This window comes from Phalacrocorax aristotelis, chromosome 7 (assembly GCF_949628215.1).
Source record: "Phalacrocorax aristotelis chromosome 7, bGulAri2.1, whole genome shotgun sequence".
Taxonomy (NCBI): Eukaryota; Metazoa; Chordata; class Aves; order Suliformes; family Phalacrocoracidae; genus Phalacrocorax; species Phalacrocorax aristotelis.
Window position 1 is genome coordinate 18827538 of NC_134282.1, and position 22939 is coordinate 18850476.

General features: G+C 45.6%; 1 protein-coding gene across 2 annotated transcripts; it reads right to left on the reverse strand.

The window, feature by feature from the left end:
* Positions 1 to 1083: 1083 nt before the first annotated feature.
* On the reverse strand, positions 1084 to 20774 carry EIF4E2 (eukaryotic translation initiation factor 4E family member 2). Of its 2 annotated transcripts, XM_075099100.1 has the most exons (8): positions 20639 to 20774; positions 19714 to 19828; positions 18306 to 18440; positions 15699 to 15803; positions 12632 to 12784; positions 12408 to 12544; positions 4175 to 4253; positions 1084 to 1576 (listed from the first exon to the last, which is right to left on the reverse strand). In XM_075099100.1, the coding sequence occupies exons 1-7, from the start codon at positions 20656 to 20658 to the stop codon at positions 4208 to 4210; spliced, it is 711 nt and encodes a 236-aa protein (XP_074955201.1). In that variant the 5' UTR covers positions 20659 to 20774; the 3' UTR covers positions 1084 to 1576; positions 4175 to 4207. The 2 variants fall into 2 exon arrangements, with proteins under 2 accessions (XP_074955201.1, XP_074955203.1); XM_075099102.1 differs by lacking the exon at positions 4175 to 4253.
* Positions 20775 to 22939: the final 2165 nt, after the last annotated feature.

A 22939-nucleotide genomic window follows, 5' to 3' on the forward strand; every position in this document is an offset into this window, starting at 1 on the left:
AGACAAACACTTCAGAAGACTGAATATTTTAAACTGTTTTCTCTGCCAGTCCTGGCTGCTTTCAGTCTAGACTTCAATAATAACATGAGGAACTTGCATTGGAGTCATGAGGCTGAAGGTCTCCCAGTCCCCAAGGCCAGTAATTGTCCCAGACATGGGCCGCTAGTTCTGCGGTTGTGATCAAATTGGCCCAAGCAGCCCCTTCTCCTGGGGGACTGCACAGAGCACGCAGGGCAGGAGATGTGCCCCCACCTCTGGCCACAGCCTCCACTCCTGGACCCGATGCAAAGGCTCTATTAAAAATGAAAGGCAATTGTGTGATTCCCCAAGGAAAAGGGGAAAAGGCTAGAGCTGCTAATGAGTACAATTAGCGTTGTAGTCAAGCAGAATCAGAGGAAATAATTAGCTCCTATTGTTTCCGTGGCACCCGAATTGCAGTCATGCTGGCTTTCCAGGCAACCACCCATCAGTCTAGCCTCACCCCAGAGGACAGGAGACCGGGGGTTATGTGCAGCCCCTCTTCTGGTCACAACTTTCATGCAGCTCTAAGTGGCAGCCTGGGCCATCATCCTCTTCTGCTACACCCACTGTGAGGGTCCAGTTTCCCAGACAGCTGGCAACTTGCAAACCTCAGCACACCCCAGAAGCACACATGGCCTTTCCTTGGATCCAACACAGAGCAGCACAGCTGGCTCTCCACCAAGATAGCCAGAGTCAGGGCAACTAAGGGACACCACGCAGCTCTTTGTCCTTGTTTAAGGTAAGCTTGCGGCCCCCTCACCAACAAATAGGGCTGTGTGCAAGGCATTGCTAACCAGGGAGTATGAAAGGAGCAAAGACAAAGCACGCATCTCATTTTCTAAGCAAGATTTTTACATCTTTATCTCCTCTGCCCACATAACTCCACAAATACAGCGAAGTTTGGCCACTACTGGCACTTGGGGTGCTTTGCTGCTTCATGTAGGTGGGCAGCTCAGGGGAAGATGCTTTATGGAGCTGGCAGAAGCAGGCCTCAGGCCTTACTGAAGCCTACAGAAATACCATCCCACCAATTTTTAGACACAGCCAAAAAAAGAGAGACTAAAAGAAACAAAGAGGCCCAATAATTTATTGGCAGAGCTGAAAGGGGGCATTTGAAAACCATAGGGCTGACTCTCAACTGGGAGGCTCCTCCCAGCTACAGAGAGATTTATAATACTGGTATCCCTCAGCAAAAGGCTCTGACGTTGAGGCAGAATCCCAGAGATCCTGCATGCCATGTAGAGAAAGAGAGGAAAGTGCTGCAAGATGCGGCCCCAAGGGCACGCTGCTAATTGAAAGGTTGGCCTCCCACCCCACTGCTAAAAAAAAAAAAACTTTGTGTATGACAAAATCAGCCTCTATTGTCACCGCTGCTGGAGGGCTTCAGATGGATCCTTCCTCCAAGAAGGAGTGCGAGAGAGTGGCCCATGAGTCCCTTCAGAGGTCAGAGGGCACTGGTGGAGACCTCTCAGTGCTTTCAACACGGAGGGAGGAGCTTAGTGCCAACTCTTGTTCTCACAATGTGATTTTTGTGTTTCGAAAGCTTGAATTATCCCTGGAAAAGAGAGGGAAGAAAGCGGTTACAGGTGTGCATTCCTTCAGACTACAGCACCACCCCATTCCACCCACTGTGGCTACCAGTGTAGCCATCCCAGTATGTCACTCAAATCAACGCTCATTAAACCTCCCAAGCAGATCTGCTTTCTAACTAGAGACTTTTCACATAAGTCAACCTGCTGCTCCAGAACACCTGGAATACAGGTTGATCCTGGTTTCATTCCCACTCATCAGGAAGTAAAAAAGGGTCATCTCCCGTGAGCAAAGCATATGATAGACTCTGGAAACCTCCCTGAAAGATTCTGGTGTTTAAACTACTTGCAAGATCTCTTCCTTCCCAAACATTTGCCCTCAGGGATTCTGCTTGGAGCACAAATATACCATCAGTCCAACCTTCTCCTGCCTCTGCCCCTCGTATTTAGGCTTCTTTTGTCATGCTGTCAACAAGTTTAGCTCTCTGGTCTCTCCCATGTTAAAAGAATATCTAATCGGAAAAGGACACTTCCCTCAAGTTTAAATAGAAGAGTTTCTTCAGCAGCTTCTACTCACGTGAGTACAGCCACGTGAGTTGCACAGGCTACTGACAAAGAAAGGACTGCTGGTCCACAACCTTCATTTGCCTAGTCTTGCAGCACATGGCAGCACTGAAGATGGGGCAGGTTACAGAAACCTGTGTTAATGCTTACTGCTAGCCTGTGAGCAGCAGCAATACGCAAAGCTTATTTACACATTAATAGAAAGGTGATGTGGTTTTTTTCAAGCTCAAATGGAAATAAATGAGGTTATAATTATTTTGGGAGGATAGGTTTGGCAGCTCTTCCCGTAACAGGGACAGGGCAGTAAGCTGGCCAAACCAAACACCTAGGGATGCCCCAGCATATATCACACCAAACTGGCAGAGCTGTGTGGAAGAGCAAAGGCAACAGCTTCAGAAGCAAGATGCTCTGCAGGACTGTATAATCCTACTTAAATCCTTGAGCTAGCATTCTGTGCTGCTAAGAGCTGCACAGTAGCTGTAACATCACAGCACAGTGCATGCTGGAATACCTCCAGAAGGTGGGCTGGAGGAGCAGAAGGAAGTATAAAACACTCTTTAGAGAGTTAAACAAGTTACTCTGCTATGACATGACAGCAAAAACCATGCTGGAGGCCATCAGCAGAAGACTGGGGTTCACCTTTGCACTTGCCAGCAAAGCAGGCTGTGCTGCCTTTTAGGAACATGATTCAGGACTCATTAACGGGATTCCGGTTAATTTGCAACAATGGTTTGGCTTTCTATCCCATACTGTACTTTCACCTATGCCATCTACCTCAGGAGGACAGCACATTTTGGTTAGCTCTTTCTTGGACAGGTTTCTACATTTCCCCTCCTTTCACCTTTATCGAGGTGCCCCAGGCCCTCTGCTCATCCCTACTCTCCCTGTTCAGCATTGGTCACCCAATAAAGCTGAGACCTAAATCAACTCTGTCACTGTTTTCTTATAGACTTGGCACATTTACTACCTTCCGAGACCGGTATTTCATGAAGTGAGCTGGTTTCCTCTTCTGGAAGATCATTTGAATGTCATCTAACAATAACAACACTGCTAGGTGCCTGTGTAACATTTTGTAACCATCGATCCTCACAAAAAGCCAAACCTGTGAGGAAGGACAGATATTATTTTCACCCATGACTTCAGAGCAAGCTATGAGAACACTGTTTGCCCAGAGCCATGGAGGGAGGTTTTGGGATCTCCAGCAGCCCCTTAGAGTTCAGCTGTGTTGGAGCAGCTACATACCACCATGGGGTAGGAACTGGGTAGTGTAATGCTTCCTTCCAGCAGGTTCCTCTACTCTGGCACTCAGCAATGCAGCAATCCCACTTCGCTATAACCAAACTCAACACTTGTCAGCAAGCCTGCTAGCCCTTTTTAAGGAAAGGGCCTGCCACCAGGGAAGTGGGCACTGGAGGGGAAAACCAATCTGAGCTGCAAGGCTCACAACACCCCTGACCTCACCCCGGCTATTTTCTCTGCACATGGTTGGTTGCCACTACCAGAAGTAGCAGGTGGTTTCATCTCATTAGCCACAGCACTATTATTTCTAAATACAGTAGTTACTGTGTGTCCTTCCTGAACAAGCTTTTATTGACAGACTAATTTATTCTGCTCCAGCCCACTGTCAAGAGCAAAGGCACGTATGCCAAGCTCCAGGCGCCTCTCTCAGTGTCCATCACATGGATGTGCTTAGCGTTCATTTACCACTCCATATCTGCTTACAGTCAACCCTAGGCAACAGACCCAAGCCGAAGACATACCTCTCAGCTTCCTGGGACCAGGTCTAGGTTACAAGTGCCTTGCACGGAGGAAGGACATTAGCAAAATAGCACACAGCACCACAACAGAAAACACTGTGAATGCAGACCATGGTGAATGTTAGTGCCTTTGGTCAAAATTAACAAAAAAAAAAAAATCATTTGACCTTTGGGAAAGAGCCAGTAGCAGAATGGGCCTATCACCAGGCCCATAAGGCAAGAGAACATGCCAGCCCACAGGAAGAGGGTTGGAAGCTGAGAGGTATGCCATGAAGTCACATAGGAAGAAAGATGAGGCCCTACCCTGGGTGTGACAGAGGGAGGGGGAGCGTTCGATCAGCGGCCACTGCTGTTCACCAGGCCATGAAACTCCTCCCAGGCCCTGGCAAGCCAGAGGGAAAAAAAAATGAAACAAAAAAACAAAAAAAAAAACCACAGCACTTCAGATCAAAGGCTTCTTAACTTTTAACGAGAGCAGAAACATTCAATGGCGTTTGAAAGGCACTTGTCTTCAGAGAGCAAGGCAATATTCTCTGATAGCCCTAGTGGATAGAAGCATCCTTAAAACCCAGCCAAACATCTGACAGCGCGAGGCAGCTTTAACGTTCTGCACAGACATGAAGCGTTCCCACTGGCTGCTGGTGATACAGCCACATTAATACCCAGAGACAGGTATGACCTTCCCAGTCACAAATGGAATATCCATTTCCTATTGCTAATAAAATTGCCAGTGTTATGTATTTCTGGAGGATTATCATGTTCCTTGGCTGGTTAACCTCAGCCAGGTACTGGCCTCATGCTTCACCACATACCCATGTATGTAGTAATCCCCCCAAAAGGGGCTTCTTTTAATGCCACACAGCTTAGTTATGACAAAATTATTCAATCAGGCGGCAGAATCCAATGGTTATTAGAAAGTCTCATTTCCTATTGTAAACCTGCATTGTTAATGACAGCCCAGTAAAAACATTACAGCTATTTGAAATGAAAATGTTTTCAGATAAGTTAGAGGGACGCTGCATTCCCTGGTGGAGAATGTTACTGACGGACAAAGCTAGCAGACTGAAAAATTGCTGTCTGTCTTACGAAGGCAGCATACTGAAAGCCCTCTCAGGGAAAAGATGCGGAGGTTAATGTGAGCAGGACTGTTATCTTCTAGGATCAGAGACATCATAGAACCCCATAGCTCTCCACACCCAGCAAAACAGTGCTGGTGCCTACAGCACATGCCAAGCCATTTACTGAACCCAGAGAGTCCCACTGAGCTGGAGGGACCTTAAAGGGAACCCAGGTCAGTCATAAACCCAGACCACCCTGCAGACTGCTGGTACTTAGCAGCTACCTCGCATCTTTTCTGCATTGCCTCATCAGGCCACTGCAACACAACAGTAGAGTCCAGAAATGGAAGTCCTCTATTAGTCATCTGTGCCAAAACCAGACCATTAGACTGGCTCTTACCTGAGCCTCAGAGTCACATGCACTCTGCAAGACTGTACACCACATACAGGCAGTCTTGCTGGGAGCTTAACAAAGAGGGTACATGCAAGAAGCTTGTCACTGGTCTACAGCTTGGAATTTGTGACACTCTTCCCAGACCACATGACAGCAAATTACTCTTTTGAAAGCACTCAAGGTGAAATCCTAAAGATCGCTGACTTCAGCACCACCAGTACAAGCCTGATGAGTAGCAAAACACTCCAGTTCTTCCCAGTTCAAAACTGCTTTGACAAAACTTCTAACATGCAACTAAATCTCCATAGCCCCCAAGGCACATGCTCCTGTGAAGTACCAAGGTGATCAGCTGGTCTAAGACAGTCCTCATCTATGGCTCACTAGGTTTTCTCCCGTCTCCCTCCATCCATAGTAGCTCAAAATCCCCCTGATATTGACTAGGATGGACAACTGAATAACAGTCATCCATGGGAGTCTGAAAGCTACATGGTATTTCTTGCTGACCCTCCGAAATGAGCCCTTGAAGCCAAAAGAAAACAGAGGGAGAAAGACAGCAGAGCATGCTGTCAATGCAATAGGACAGCACACAGGACACAGCTGTGGTGCAGTAGTACTCCAGGTCAGATCTGCAATTCAGCTTGACATACAGCAGTATGCTGCTTGGAGGAGAGAAACCCCTAAGTGGCCCATTCTAAGCAAGGCAGCAGCACAGAAGCCCTTAAATGGGAACTTCCCCACAAAACCTCCCCAGACACAGCACCCTTTAAGGCCACAAGGCCAAGAAATCTTCCAGAGAAAGGAAAACTGCCCACGTCACCCAGTCAGCATGTGGTACTAGACACTGTGGGTGCAACTGCCTCCCTCCAGAAAAAAGTTAGGGGGAAGAGAAACTCTGGATATGAAGCCTCCTGAGCTGCTGAACACAGCTTAGAACACTATGCATATCTCCAGCCTTGTCAAAGGCTCTTCCCTCCAGCCTCCCATGCCTTGTATTTCTACCACATTTCCATCACCCATAATCACATCTTCTCTTTCCCCTCCCACAGTTCTCCCTAAACTCATAACTTCTGTTCTCTACAAAAGGGACACAAGGGCAGATTATTTGTCAACATAGTAATTTATTACCCCTTTCAAACCAAGGAGTTCCCTGTTCCAACATCCCAATAACATCATGCACATAGTCCTTCAGCTGCCAAGTCCTTCTCACAGACATAGAGAAAACGCTCTTCTAGCCAAGAATTTTTAAGCCAAGACACTCATACATATTATAGTACTAATTACTCCGACTATCTGCTGACTTGACTGAAAAAACCCACCAGGATGTGCCTGCCCTAATGTACCTAAACTATGCTAGCAGAGCAAACTGCTCTCCATTTCGTACCGAACAAGGCTGCCAGTTAATTTGTCTGGCAGATTCTTTATGACCTGTGACGTGCCAAAGGCATGGTGCCAGAGAGTCTAAGAGGTTATTTTTATGTATAGACATTTTTAGTACCTTATTGCTATACTGCCTGTGCAGCGATCAGATACTCAGTGAATTGATCCCCAACACTTAGGTTATTCCCATTGAACAGATGGGAAATGGAAACATTAGCAGGCTAAATAAAGCCAGCCAGAACTGTTCTTCCACACTCATTCCTGACCCACAGCTGTTGAAGTTTCCCACCTCCCCCATGGGCCAGGGTCAGGGCCCAGGCAGGGTCCCCATCAAGTAAGCTGGGGAAAGAAATGCAAAAAAGCCACTATCAGAGACTCCATCAAAAAGAGGAAGAACAGCCATAGCCACTTCAGGGGACTTTCCAAATCACAATTGTGCAAGCAGCACTAGCTGTTTTCTCCAGCCACCCTCAATCTTTAAGTCCTAACAGTTCCTCTTCAGCATTTCGCTGTGCAGCCCTGCCTCCCTGCCATCTCCTTTCCCAGCTAAAAAAGGAGACAGAGCACTCACAGTGCCTCACAACAGTCACCAAGGCCCATCCCTTCTGCCAGCCTGCGTGCAACCTCCCAGAACACTGACCACTCACTACACTCTGCAGGTATGGTGTCCAGAGCAGCACAGCCTCTTCCTGGATGCTCTCCATGTTCCATCAGAGTGTTTGGGATTTGTTCAGAACGAGTCAAGAACTTTGTGACAGGCCTGAAAACTAATGGCTTTAAAGTCTAGGATATTCTAGCCTGAAATAATTCTTCCACATATCTGGCAGGATCTGTAGCAAAGGCAAACAGGGAAGTCATCATGACTTTGCAATGAACACATCTGAACTGACCTCCTTGAAAAGAAACGTGAAATAAATAGGTGATAGTCATTTCTTTGGTAAGAGACAGGCCACCAAGATAAGGAAGCCTTTTACAAAGTCGTGGACAGTTCTGAATAAAGCATACTACAGTGATGAAGAACAATCAATGAAACCATCATTTCAAAGCTCAGGTCTACGGAAGTGCTCTCAGGCTTACAGCACCTGGAAATATTACCGCAATTGGAGAATGGAGTGATAAATGAATTAAGCCAGTATTGCAGAGACTCAGGAGAAGACAACAGCTATCAGATCCAGAACCTCACTGCTCTCCTCTAGCTTTTATTACTGCCCTCACACTTGAAGGAATGAGGGTGAAACAACTCAGCTCTCTAGAGCTGGCAAGACCCAAGGTAACCTGCCTTCCGCTGGCAAGCATCAGACAGTGTGTATGGGTCCTATTTGCAAGCTATCTAACTTTAGACAAGGTTAACCCTGCCCACACCATTTAAGATATAGTCAAAGAGAAAGATGACACAAGTAGGACAGCAGTATTGAGGAGTTCTCCTAAGGTCTTGGAAATTAGCAAGGAAATGGAAACTAGTGCTACAAAAACATAAACAAGAGTTACATAATTAGCTGAACTCTGATGTAACAATGTGGGAGACTTCTCACAAGCACACTACCACCAGCTTACTGTCTCACGAACACTGATCTTACCCAATGCCCACCACTTCCATGGGGATTTGTCCTCCTCATTCTTCACTTTTCATCCTGAGAACCTCGCCCCTGCAAGTCTTCTTACAGAGCATACCCTTATTCCCTCTATAGGATATCTGCTTTTTGCCTAGCTAAAATATAGTCTGAGGCCAGTTCCTCCAACTGCCTGCAGCGAAATGAACCCAGTGTCAGCCCTATTAAGAACAACTATTCTTCTCATTTACTCAAGCCATCCCATTAGTTATCAGTGGTGACTTTGAAAGGGAAGGATAGTTTTATACCCTGCTCAGCTCTCACTGCAGCAGGCACTTACAAATAACTGAATCTTTGTTTTCAGAAAAAGCAGCCTTGCTTTAGAGCTGACAGGATGATCCATAAAGCCGCACAGCAACCAAAATATTTCCAGACCAGCCCACTCAGTGCCAGCCTGCTGTATGGCCACAGGTCTGGTCTCTCCTGGCATATGAAGCAATGGTGTTGAATTTGCCTGGGATTCCTGGATGGTACTGGAGGTGAGCACTCTCAGCACAGGAGATGGTCACTGATCACACAGTTATCAGCATGGAAAAGAAAGGCTGATAAGCCCGGGCAGGGCAAAGGTGTAGGCAAGACAGCCAAGCACATCAGGCTGCAATGCTCAAAAACCAAACTTTACAGTGATCGTTTCCCCTCCACCCCTCTCCCAACTGCAGTTCACCTGCTACAGATACCTGAATATTTTCAGTGGCTTCACTAAGACACAACCAGGCTATGCCCAGCAATATTCTGCTTTCAAAAAGAGCACAGTGCACCTCCTAAGGCAACAAAGGTAAGAGGGTGTTCTTTTCTTTTTTCTTAATTCCAAACCACAGGGAATGCCACTGCCTGTAACCCACTGTCACTGCTCGACCATGTCACCTCCAAGGTTAACAACGCTGATGAGCAGAACCTATTAAGTGGTTCACTACATCCGAGTGCACCTCTCTCAGTCCACCTCCGAGAGAACAAAGAAGCGTTTTCTCTCCAGCTACTGAAACAAGGTAGCCCACAAAATGCCACATATGTTCTTTTCGGGTGCTCAGCACTGTAATGTCTAAGGTACTATAAATCCCCTGGAATTAAGCAGATTCCAAGAGATTGCTCTAGCTCTTCTAGCAAGATTGGAAATTAATACAGACTAGGCTGACCCTTCCACTCACTGGGATGTAGGCAGCTTGTCAATATCACAAGCAAGAAAAAGGACAAACACAGGAAAATTGCAATGAAAGATCTGCTTATCTAGCTAAATGCACAAGCCCCACCACTGAGAGCAGAAAGGACAGAATGCAGAATAGCTCCTTGGAATAGCTGTGAAGCAACAGATACTTTTCAAATGCAGCTTGGCAGCACCACCGCCTTCTGAAACAAAGGGGGCTGCAGCCTCACTGACAACTCATGAAAAATGGTGTCTAAAAATGAGTTAATACGAAATGCATCATCACAAAATGAATATATATAAAACCTGAAACACAGGGCTCAGGTTCCACAGTAAGAGGCATGCTAGCAATTTCTACAGAAGCGTTCATTTACAGTGTGTCAAAAGCTAATCCAGGTCAATTCACTACCTAAAAGTCAAGGTTTTGAGAAACGCCTGTTCTTTTCTTGCTAAGCATGCTCCCTTCCCCGAAGCACAATCAATGCCAATCAAACCCTGCACATGAGCAGAGCTCTACTGGAGAGATGCAGCCCATACAAATGAAAAATGCCTCAAGCCCCCCTAGAAAGGCAGCCCTGACAAAGCCTACAGCACGGCTCTTCCATTAGAGCCTTTCATAAAACACAGCCAGAGTGTGAATATAGAGTGCTGGCTAGAAAGCCCTCCCGAGTCATAAATCACATGGTACATGTGCAGCGTAAGTGGAGTTTATTCATGATGGACAGTATTTCAACAGGGCTTGATAGATGGGTGAGAAAAAGGAGCCAGACTTTATGGAGGACAGAACTAGTTACACAAGAGATTCTTTATTAGTGAGAGAACCTTAATGATATGAAGCATAGCCAAGCAGAGTAAGACTGAGAGCCGGGGCTGTCCTGCTCTTCTCTGTCAATGAAGCAGGCACCATTACCTCTCCACAGCTGCTGCCGCTTGCTGCCTGCTGGTACCAGGCAACAAAAGCACAGGAAGTCGGTCCACACATCACTACACAAACTCCACTGACAAGCAGTTCTGCTCTGAATTTAGACCAGTGCCATTAGAGAGAGATGTTGGACAGCACTGCAATCAGACTGCTGCAGCTCAAGCGAGACAAGGGAAAAAAGAGCTCTCATGATCCCCTACACCGGGGAAGGTTAATTGCTTAGATCTACCTCACTGGGACACCGTAAGACCAATGCCTGACTATCCCTCCTGCCCACAGGAGAATAAGAGGGAGAAAAGCCAGTCCGCTTCTATTTAAGAATTGCTCCCAGCTGTAATCTGAGCTATGAAACTTGATTCCTCAAACACCTGTTATTCTTGGACAAGCTCATCACACGTCAGCAGCACAAAATGAAACTTTGATGCTATGCAGGAAGAGAGGGCAGCAAGCATGGCATGCTATGCTGTTGTAGGAAAATAAGACCATGACACTGGATGCACCATTGCTCAAGGACTGCCACCTGCCAGAGCAAGAACAGTTGCAAACATTGCTAGGACAGAGAATACTGCTATAGGAAATGCTGGTGGCAATAGCTTATAAGGGAAAGGCCACATCATTTCCATTCTAAACTTGCTACACGAACCACCAACACAGCTTCAGACAGTTGGCTCAGGACACAGCTTTCTCTACGGAGACTGAGAGAAGTCAGACACCTCCCTCCTCTCACAACAAAGCTGCATCACCACAGTCTACAGCCTGCTGCTGAACAGGCGTAAAATATCCTGTCAGGAGTACACATGAGCACTTTGCTATCTCATAACATGGACAGAGAGTCGATGGTGCCCTCTCCCGGCAAAACATGCATGAGAAATGTTACTAGCAAAATCATGAATATGATATTTCAACAACAGAAGTGGGAACTTTCAGAAACCAAAGCTGCCTGGAAAAGATTCAGTTTAATAACAACTTCTTCCCTCCTCTTTCCCATACACACAGGAGGGAGGGCCACATGGAACACTAGATGCCTACAGGCAGTTTAAATGAGACCTCTGTATTATTGCTAGTGATCCACACTCAAAATTGGCCACAACTAGAAGCTAGCTGTCTGCTAAAAACAGGACTGATCTCAAACTTTGACAGCATGATTATGTGGAAAGGAGTAGCTAGCATAGTGAAAGGAAGTAATGAAAGTACTTGCACCCCGATTATGGGTTAGATTAGAAAGCTGACTGCTCTACTAGTGTCTTATTAATTTATTTCACTTTTTTCCAGGTACACCTTTTTAAAGTGTTAATTTAATCAATATGACCTAATTGGTTCATAATACGCTTAAGAAAAAAAAAATTATTACATTTTTCACCTGTAACTAGTATGTGCAATTTTTTGTCACTTTGTGGGAAATCAAAGTCACCCTGAATGGCCTGGTATGGTAAGCCGTAATAGGTTTATTTAAAAATACAGCTGTCCTCTCTGTGTACTATGATCTTCTAGTGTTGTTAAAGAGCCTCTGTCACCAGGGCCTGGAAGACTTAATATACGACGTTTATTATGATTAGAAATCATTTGTACGGCACTGTAAATTCACACAGCACTTTCCCAAGACCATTTATAAGTCTAATGGCACTATAAATCCCCGTTAGCTTCCGCACTTTATTCACCAGAATCTCTATTTATTCAAATGATCTCGTCCCCCCACTGCAATCTTGCCTTTGAATATACCAAGCCACAGTCCCACACTGGGCTGCCCATCTCCCCAGTGACAGGCTGGGTGTATTGCTAACAAAGCCCTGGACTATACACTTCAAAAAAATAAGGTTTTACTATTAGAACCAAATGTCCCTAACAACAGCACAATAATGACACAGATATTTGGCTTTCAAAGCACACTGGCAACAATTGCTGCTGTTTGTATTACTGTTCATACTAAATAGCCCCAAAGCACATGAGCACTTCTCTCAGTTCTTGTGATCTGCATTAAATTGCTCAAGCATGCATGCAAGCAGTAGCAGGCCCTCCCCCTGCCACCACACGTACTTGATGCTATCGGTGTGTGTTTTATATTCCATGATGGTGTTGGGAGGTAGGTTGAGCACTCTTCGTAACGTATCGCGTATCCGGGCTGTCGTGGCCTGGTCGCTGGCTGTCTTGTTCCATATTGAGATAATATCCTCCTACAGAATAGCATGTGAGGGTAAGCAGATGGTACATTTTGTAGCCCTGCCAAATGGAAGTATATGCCAGTTCTCAGAAGCACTTACCTGGAATCGGACAGAGACGACTGCCCCACAGATTTCTTCCCCCACCATAAACTGTTCTCCCAACATTGCCAGAATGAGATTCTCCCAGCATCGTGATGCTAAGCCCTTTCGCAGACGGATAATCCATTTACCACCATTTTTGTTGGCATCATCCTAGGAAGAGGGGCAAGAAATCGATTTGTTTTCTTCCAGCTATTTTTCTGCTTCCCATAAGACAGCAAAGCCACAGACAGGAGCAAATATTGATTGGGTGGAGCAAGGGACAGAATGGAGGTATTTTTAAGCAAAATCATTTCACTTCTCCCCCATACAAGCAGAGACAGAAGTATACCACTTACTTTGAATACAAAGTAATTGAAACAATGACTGAGCATTCCAGATGAAGCTGCATGCACTTGATCAAGAGATCCCACTAGCAAAGACTAACACCAGCCTACCAATCTGCACACAGAACCAGAGGCAAAGACCCTAAAACTACTCCTAAACCCAAGACTGATTCTCCCTTTGTCTAATCCCTTGTGTACGTACTTCTGTTTGTACGGAAGTACAAACAGAAAAACAGGAAAAATCCTTCATCACGGAACATGGAAGACAGGGAAAGAATTTTCAAAGTGATATTTAAATGCAAGCAAAAAGCTGAAGAGCACTTTCCTTCCACATTTCCAGGAATGGGCTCACAAGCTGTGTTAACACAGAAAGGACCAGTCCTTTCTCTGGTAACCACTGATATCACCATTCATCATACAGCTGGATGTTTGTTTCTGACTGCGGTGACCCAGGGAAATAACAAAAAATGAGGGGAGAGAGTAAAGAAAAAAATTTATGCCCAGTACCTAGTCCATCACCTCAATATTATGATTCCATATGTTGCACCCAAAAAAGAGCTGAAAACTGCTACAGACTCCCCTGCTTCACAGAATGCACACCTGCACCAAACAGCAGCTCCTCCTCTGTACAGAACAGCGTGGCATTCTCTGCTGTACCTAGGAAATCTTACAAGGTGATAAGGGAGCAAATGCCATCCAAAGCCAAAGAGAGGTAGGAAATAGTCAGAGGGGGCAGTTAGGCAGGGACAGGGAAGACAGGTCTAGGACAGAAACAGAGGAGAACAAAGGATAACTCAGATGGGACTGCATAACACAGCGCATCCCTGGCCAAATCACCAGTAAACCCCTCTGCCAAGTTGATACACACACCAAAGACAAGGCAGCCCAACCCTTCTTAATGAAACAAAGTTGACTTTATTTCAGCTGTAAAGCTTCTTTAGGGCTCAGATAAAACTAAACTTTTGTCTGCTGTCAGAGACAGCAAGTGCTAGCGAAGCAGTCCTGAGCAAACTTGGAAGTGCCAGCATAACAGCAGCATTCACCAGACTCCCAGTTTTCAGGTACAAGCTAAAGCCTGTACTGAAAGGGAAGGCATCAGCTCAAAGCATGACAGCAGCCACATGCAGGATGAAGAATCCAAATCAACACAAGTTCTAAGAATGTAGCATACTCCCATGAGATGCAAACTACTTTCTGATTAAACGCCCTTGTTCTCCAAGTTGTGAACATCATGCTCCAAGAATTAAGCTGTATAGGCTTCAGCCTTCAAGCAGGGAGTTGGGTTTAACTCCTCAAACTTTCTGCAATGACTAATGGGGGTCAGAAGGAAAAATGGTATTGCTCAAAATATTTCAAAGGTGGTTTAAGCAGGTTCAAGGCTAGAAAGAACAGTGATTGGGAGGCAGATGCTGTATTGTGTGTTTTATGATTATTGTTAGTTTTCGTTCAGGTTAAACAAGCTTCAGTTCAGTCAAGCATTTGATTTCCCTTTACCAGAATAATAATGACCTGCAGCCCAATAAATCACCAAGGAACATTATGTTTAGTGCTTCTGACTTTACCTAGAAAAGGCACAGATAGATCAGAAAAAGATCAGAGCTACATAAATGCATATATGTCCCTACAAGAATGACAGTAAGTAAGGATTAGTTTGGAAGAGAAACGAACATAAACAAAGCCCTACAAAGCAAGCAGCAAGGGAAGGCCAGCAGCAAGATCACAGGTTGTCTTCTGTAAACACAAGAAGGGAACAGGGCCAGAAGTAAAAACCCCAAAGAATCTCTCCACCCCTATCTTAAAATGGCTACAGGGAAATCCTTTATGGAAATTCTGGTATCATTAACTTGTGGACTCTCTGGTTGACACATTATCAGAGCAGCTAGCTCACTAGGAGTCCAAAGAGGGTTAAACATTTTATATAAATTGTATTTGCAGTAACTGGCTATAAAACATCTTGCTAAAAATAATTGCCAACTAGGGTCACATATAAATTTCTCAGGACCAAGCAGCATAATTAGGTACTTCAGACCAACACATAAAATCCTCATATTTCAAATAGTATTGGTCATTGCTGGAAGCAGGCCAGGAACTGGAAGAATGATTTGCTGGGCAAAGATGTTTATTTTCTTTTTTAACAGGTTTGGATATGAATTAGCAGAAGCAAACTAAGTGCCCTGGAACAAAAAAAAAAGCAAACAAAGGGCTAAGTCTTCTTTCCATCTCCAGCTCTCTGTACGGCTGTAGACTTTTAACCATATGCACCTCTTCCTTCCTTGACTGAAAAAGGAGGGTTGGTTTCTTATAAGCTTTGTTGAATTCCACTTACAGAGGTCCAGCCATTCCAGAGGAAAGTCTCACACTGCTGTCACTGGACAAAGCTATAAGGGGCAAATGTCTATATTAGGAAGAGGCACAGAGCTTGGTTGGGGTCCCTGCTTCGTTGGGCTCCAGGCAATGTTGCCCAGAGATCCTCTGGACCCACAGGCAAAGGCAATTTTGCAGCCTCCAGGGGAGTGCAGCTAGCAACTCTCTGAACTTTCCTTTTCCTCTGCCAGCAGGTCACAGGACTGCTAGGTGCATGGGATGGAGCTCCAAGGACAAGCTTACAGGAAACAGAAGAAAGGACTGCACCCACGAGAAGCCTGGAGTGCCATTTAATGACAAAAGTCCCTTCACTGTAGAAGGTTCCCTCCAGAATACTCTGGGAAAATACCAAGGCAGAAATAAGAGCGCCAACTCACCTCCCACATGGGTTTGATCCCCTCTTTGAAAAGATGGAAGTCACTATGGCCTGTCAGGTCCCCAGGACGTACCATGTGACTGTAAAACCTCCAGAATTGCTCCACCTGTAATGACATAAACCATACAATGAGGTTGCTCAAACGGTTCATAGCCAAGATTCCTACAGAAACAGGCTTCCCTTTCTACACCAGCTGACCAGAGCCACTTTCCCCTCTTCTGTTCTACTTTCTTGTCACAAGGGTGTTGATTAGGATACCCAGAAGGCAGCAGTAAGATCAGAGCTTGGGTGCCTCTTTCTGACTGGCTCCATTACCAGACAACCACTCAAAATATTCAACATGTGCATCCAAAGTCACTTGGTGTTTGTCTGAAGAAATCTGTGCTAAGGTAACTGCTGATCTGGAAAACAATTCCAAACACATCTTGTAAATCCTACTGCCCAAACTTTCCGTTAGTGAATATGTGTCAAGTGCATCACATACAACCAAGCCTCTCTACACTACACACATTAGCCCTGCATTAACCACTGTTCTGCAATCATGGAGACTGCAGGAGCCTCCAAACGAGACATTTTTTGTATTTAATTTTACTGTATCCTGGTTTCAAGACAAAAGACACGTTCTGGTGCTAGTTTAATATCTTAAGGCACCATTCTGAGCTTGTATTTAAATATCTCTTACTTCCTTTTAAAGTCTGCCATGGTACTTTTTGACCACTTCACTTTGATCAATTTCCATTTGGCACCCCTGTGTCTACTTCAGACACTCTGACCAGAAGGCAAGGGGATTATCTTTTCTCATTCTTAAAAATAACATATTTATCAGTCGAGATTCTCTGAATGAGAAGGATTTTAGAGGCTGGATCTTTAAAACAAAACAAGGCACTGGAAGAGATGATACTAATTACTATGTTTTAAGAGGAATCTACTCAGTAAGATAACAGCTGTTAAGCAGACCAGCAGCAAAACTGGAAGGGTTAGACACCATCCCGAGTACTTTGTCAGAGACCTTACAACTTGGTAAGCACTTGGAATTCTGCTCCAGTCTCTGACCTCTGACAACCAAGCAGGATTTTGCTTTTACAGCCAATAAGATTATGAACCAGGACTGAGGTTGGGTTAGAAGCAGTCTGTTTTTGTCTGACACATCCAAAGGCAGTGGGGAAATTAAATTCTTACACCAAGTGAATATGCCCTCTAGTGGTTATCCTTTAAAAGCCTTTAAAGCGTTCTACTGAAAAGAATAAAACTGAACCCAGATTTAGGCTCAGACAATTATTTCTGAAGCTTTTTCTTCCTTCTCCTTAAACAGAATTTGGAACCAAACACATTATCAGATCTGCTGGCCAGTCTCTCTCCACCCTAACTGAACTCTAGCACTTCCAACCTACAACAGCAATGACAAAGTCTTTGCAGAAGAGAGCAGACAACAGAATGTGTGAAGTTTTTACTCTAAGGAGCTAAAAATCAACGTTAAGTCTACACTGATTTGACAGACTGAAAAGTTATTGCCAGATCATCGTGCATCAGCCACATTCTTCATTCACTGCACCAGAAGTACTTGCTCACACAGGGGAACAGGAGCAGTAACTACCCATGATGACAGGCTTAGAGCTATTCTTCCCACTCTTATCCTGTGTGGATGCAATAACACAGCCCAGCTGCTTGGACAGGTATATTTTTGCAGCCTCCAGAAGGGGTAAAGGGATGTAGCTACAAATTCTCACATTACAGAGGACAGAGATTTACTAGTAGGCAAAATTAACATTTGCAAGGGACCCTGGAAAATCTGGGCAAAATGCTAGATTAAAAAAAAAGAAAAGAAAGCAGCCAGCAGACTTCCCAGCCTTGAGAATGATATTGTACATGGTGCCTCTACAGCAGAGACATGTTTTGCTTATGTATCTTGGGATCTTATTGATGGTTTTACACTGCCAGTACCATGCAACAACACAACATTGCCTTTCCAGGATACACTCAATTTATTCCAGGAATAAACAACCACAAAGAGTGGAAGGTGAAAGGGAGAGCAGTTTGCCTTTTACTGAACTTCACTGCAACACCAAACTGCACTTCAGTCATCACTTCCAGACAGGCAACAGACAGTGGGCTGCCAGCTGCTAGTATGAAAGCATGGCAGATCCTCATTCCAAACACAGCCTCTGTGGTCGAAATACAGGCAGGGGCAAAGTGTGTGTGTGTGTTGAGGGACACACAACTGTACAGTCTTTGCTTCACACCTACATTGCACCCAGAAAAGCTGTTCCTTTATTCTCTTGCTTACCTGCCAAGTTCTGCTCCAGATACAGCCAGCAGATTAAGCTACATGGGAGTTCTTTTCACTTTCTGTTATTATTCCAGCTATCACCATTACTGCAGGCACAGATGTCTAGCACAGGGCAGAGAACTGCTTAAGACACATCACCTGCTGTAGGTAATTCAAGAACTCATACGTGAACCATGTAAATCATTCATCCTCCTCTGCTCCTGACAGCAAGAGCACAGCCTGCATGTGCATACACCTAGCACACAAAGAGTAAAGCCAGCCATGATGACCACGCCGTGCCCAAGTGAGACGAGGGCAAAAGGACAACAAGAATATACTCACAGAGGCAAAGGTGCCAATCTGTTTGATGTTCTGTTCATAACTCTGCGAGCTGGTAGGCCTCCCAGGTGTTCGTCTGGAGTACCAGAAGGTGTAATTATACTGCAAGGGGTGCTCTGCTGGCCCTGGGACAACAGCCTGCAGGAAAGAAAAGCTTGCTTACCCCTTATACACTCCTCCAAAGGGGGAATGGGAAAAAACCCCATTCACAGCATCAGAAGTCCACATGTGCCTGCCCTCACAGACTATAAAACAAACAACTGATCCTCATTTTTACAGAAAAATACTGTCTCTGTTAATTGTCTGAACTGGACCATTAGGCTAAGAGCAGCTGACTGCTTCAAAGAATACTAGAAATTTGCAGTGCAGGGATACCTAAGGAAATGATAAGCTCAGGAGAGTATCACAAAAAAAGCAACCCTCAGAACTATTAGAGGCAGTATTACTAAGTTTTCCTCTAGTCCTTAATTATTCCTAACTCAAAGGAAAAAAGACAGACAAACTAAGGGGGCTATGCAAGAGTTTTAGCTTTTTCAAGTTACAAAAAATAAAAAAGACACTCTCCTCCTCTGGGAAGAACAAAAACCATTTATAGTAAACCATGATTCAAACGCAATTATAACTCTTTGGTGACACCAACTCCCTTAAGCAACCAACACCCTAACTCTGGGAGGATTAGTCTGTCTTAGAACTCGTTATGTCAGCTTTGGCAGAATCCATGGCTAGCAGTGGGCAGTGATCATTTACCAATTCCCAAAACATCAATTTCTGACTAAAAAGAATCCTAATGAGCATAGAAGTAGTTAACAAAAGCACACTACCCAAGAGTCAAAACTGATAGGGAAAAAAAAAAAAATCAGCAAAACTCAGCTTGTGTCACTTGATATGGTTACAGGAGTAACCGGGGCTTACATCTCTACCCTCCTCTTGTCTATGGTAAGTTTATAAGGATTACATTATTTTAAACAGAAGAGTTTTCCTAAACAAAAGATTAAAAAGACCAAAACAGGATGAATATACACCTTCTTAACTAGGCTACACTACACTCACAGAGACCCATTTTAGGGGTTATTTCAGCAGTGGCACAAGCACAGCCTAGTAAACCTACTGCAAGCCACTACTCCCCTGTCAATCAGTCCTTTCCCTACACACTCTTCCAAAACATTTTCTGCAGAAAAATCCCCTTTATTTTTCATTTCTGTGAAGGAAGTGTTCACCCCTCACTTCCAACAGCTACATCAGATTATCCAAATGCTAATATCCAATCCTTCTGTCTTCACAACAACAGTATCAGCGCATTAAGCAACCACAGCCCACCAAGACATATTTTCCTTATTCCTGTGCTGAGGACTGACTCTCTAGCACTCCCACACCATGCCCCAGCAATGGAATGCAGGCGCCAGCACTGTACCTTCCTCTTGGTAGTACTCTGTGGTTTCTCTCGATCATTCTTTTCCTTCTCACTGTCTTTCTGTGTGTTATTCTCCTCATTCTGGTCATGGTCTCCACTATCGTCATCTTTCAATCTGATAAAGAAAAAGAACAAAGAGCGCGAGTCCTACATCTCACAGCTGAGAAGTTTCATACCACGCGCCAGCAGTCCCTGCTTCTAAGCTCCTCCACAGTACAAGGGCAACCAGCGCTTGTAAATCTATACGTTACAACCCACACAGTAAAAACTACTACTACATTGCATGCCCACAGCCCGCCACAGGCATCTCAGACAGACACTTTTAAGCAAAATGAGCAACAAAATGCCTTTTTTAGAGCAAACGCAAGCAGTTTATACTAGATACCGATCTGCCACAGAAAACCCCAGCTATTTGTTAGGGTCCCTAACGACTCAGCAGGCGAATGTGGAGTCCCTTCACCGTAACGCTGCCGACTCTCTCCCACCCAGCTCCCCGCGCCCCCAAGCTTGGCAGAGGCAGCCCCTCAGGCGAGCAGACACCACACCAGCGCCCCGCACCCCACGGGTCTCTCCGCCCGGCCCATTCCCCGCGAAAAGCCGGAAAAGATGAGCGACAAGCGGGTCCAAAAGGTGGCCCGCGGCTCCCCGGCCAGCGCAGGGCAGTGCACAGTGAGGGACACCCCGCCACGAGCAGAGCCGCGTGCTGCCGCCGGACCGCAGTCCCTCGGGGCCAGACGGCACCACCCGAGCGGCGCCGGGCTGGGGGGGCGGAACGGGGCTGTGCGCGGCCCCGTGACTCATCGCGTCTCGCCCAACTGGCGCTGAGGTGGCGGCGGGGGAGAGGGGGGAATTCCCCGGCTGGTCGCGGGACCGCGCAGGCCCCGAGAGCGGCAGTGGGTCGGGGAGGGCCGCACCACCGACTCACGCGTCGAATTTGTTGTTCATCGTCGCTCGCTGCCGCCACCTCCGTCCACCTCAGCGACTTCCGCTCCGCCGCCGAGTCCGCCCCCCAATGCCTTCCGCCGCTTCCGGCGGCCAGGGAAGAACCGCCCCGCGCTTCCCCCCCGGCGCCGTAAAAGCGCAGCACGACGGAAGGAGCTGAGGGGAAAAGGAAAGTTCCTGGTAGCCATCTTGAGTGTGGAATCTGGCGGGACACCCGCGGCCGCGCAGCCACCATCTTGAGTGTGGCGTCGGGGCAGCGCCACTGTGTTGGGTGGGGCGTAAGGCGGGTGCGCCGCCAGAGGTGGGAAAGGGCCGTGGCGTGAGGCCTGGCGTCGAGGTGTGACTTCACACGACGTGGGCGTGACACAGACGCAGGCAGCGGGTTCAAGTGCCTCGCTGTTTTTGGCATGGGGTTCATTTGTCTCTGGTAGATATACCTTTAGGAGTCGGTCATCCTTGAAGCGGCCTGCCCACGTATGCCCTGGGGTGACAGGGCAAGGCCCCGCCCAGCCACCAGCCCCCCCACCCGCCCTCCCTCCCTCTTTGGCGGACAGCGAGGGACAGCGCAGGTTTTGCACGGATGGAGCTGGGGGATGATCTCACACAGGACAGTCACCAGCACCCTTCATCCTGGGAATGGATCTGTCTGGGCATATGACCCATTGCTATGGCTGCTGATGCTGTTTCTCTAGCATGCCCTACCTGAGAGGTGGATAGGTCTTAAGGAAGGGGAGAGGAGAGGAAAAAATACCGTATTAGGGAAAAGCCTGCACTGTCTGGAGTGTCAGCAGATGATAATGGACAGTTTATAGAGGGCAGGGGAGATAGTCCCTCTTCCAGCATCTCCTCATGCTTTATGAATCAATTCCCAGGTCACCCTGTGAGCACAGAATCTTCTTGTAGCGTTTTGCAAACCTCTCACCAATGATTTCTGGTATCTGGCAGAATTAGTAAATGGATTTCTGACTGATGTAGTTTCCATTTCTCTACCAACTTGTGATGTGAAGAGAGTCAGAGAAAATCTATAGCCTGTAGGTCAGGAATATGAAAAAAGGGTATTCAACATATGTAAGGTACTACATGTCCTCTGCTACCATTGTGTACGAGTGTACTTATCATTGCAAAGCACAGTAATATGATGCTGGTATTCCAATTTTACTCTTTGGAAGCAAAGGCAATGGGTGTCTTGACAACATCCCTGAAATCACAGAAGTATGGCGCAGCAGGGAAAAGGGGACTCCTGAATTCCCAGGCTAAATATCCTTACCACTGGAACAACCATCCTGTTGTTTTATGGGCTCAGACCTGTGTCCATAGACTTAGAAAACATGAAAAATTATTTAGAAATAAATACTAGCAGAAATAGTTTAAAAACTCAAAGAATTTCCTAGTTGGTTGCAGTTACACATAAATGGGATCTTTGTGCTCTGAAGACCAGCAATTATTAAAATATTTCAGAACGAATGTGTTATACAAATTGCTATGGAGACTGTTCATAGATAAACCTAATGTGCTGCTTCTTTTGCTAGCTTCTTAGTCTCTGCTGATATCAATATTAGTAAAAGATTTCTAATACCTTCCAGGAGACAGTTCTTAATTAGGAAACAGGTTTGCATCTCCTGCCTTCTGAAGGAGTTTTAATCAGCCCTTGTATTCCCACATGATAATCTACTTTACTACCACAATTGCAGTTCATTTCATTGAGGATTTCAGACACCAGCTAGTCTTAACTTCTTTTCCTCAGGAAAGGGAAGTTGCAGCAGGTCTCCAAAATCACCACCTCCATTTTTATTTTTTTTTGCTACCTAGACCTTATTATGGGAATGAATAAAGATACTTTGTGGCAGGAGACCAGATGTTAAGAGAGTCTTGGCCTGTGAATCTGTCGCTGTGTGCAATACTGAGGATTGCTCTTACCTGCAGAAAACAACATAAAGGCTTCTCTGTTCACAAGTTTCCATCCCTGTCTGGGAACTGATCAGGGTTAAAATGTCAAAGACTCTCTACTCTTGATCATACAGGACAGAAAATATATCGGAGGAAATTTAGGTACCCTTCTGAAAGACAAAAGGAACACATAAGGATCTTTTTCATAGAGTCAGAAACTAATGACTTAAATGGTCAAGGTATCAATTGCTCTTTTGAAATTGCTGAATGCAAGTGCCAACTAATTATTATGGGGTGAGAAACAGGGTCACACTGTGTTATCTCCTACAGAATAGCTTATTTAGAAGTTATTAGACACTCTTAATGACTGATTTTAGAGCTCTAGAGGATGCAGTAA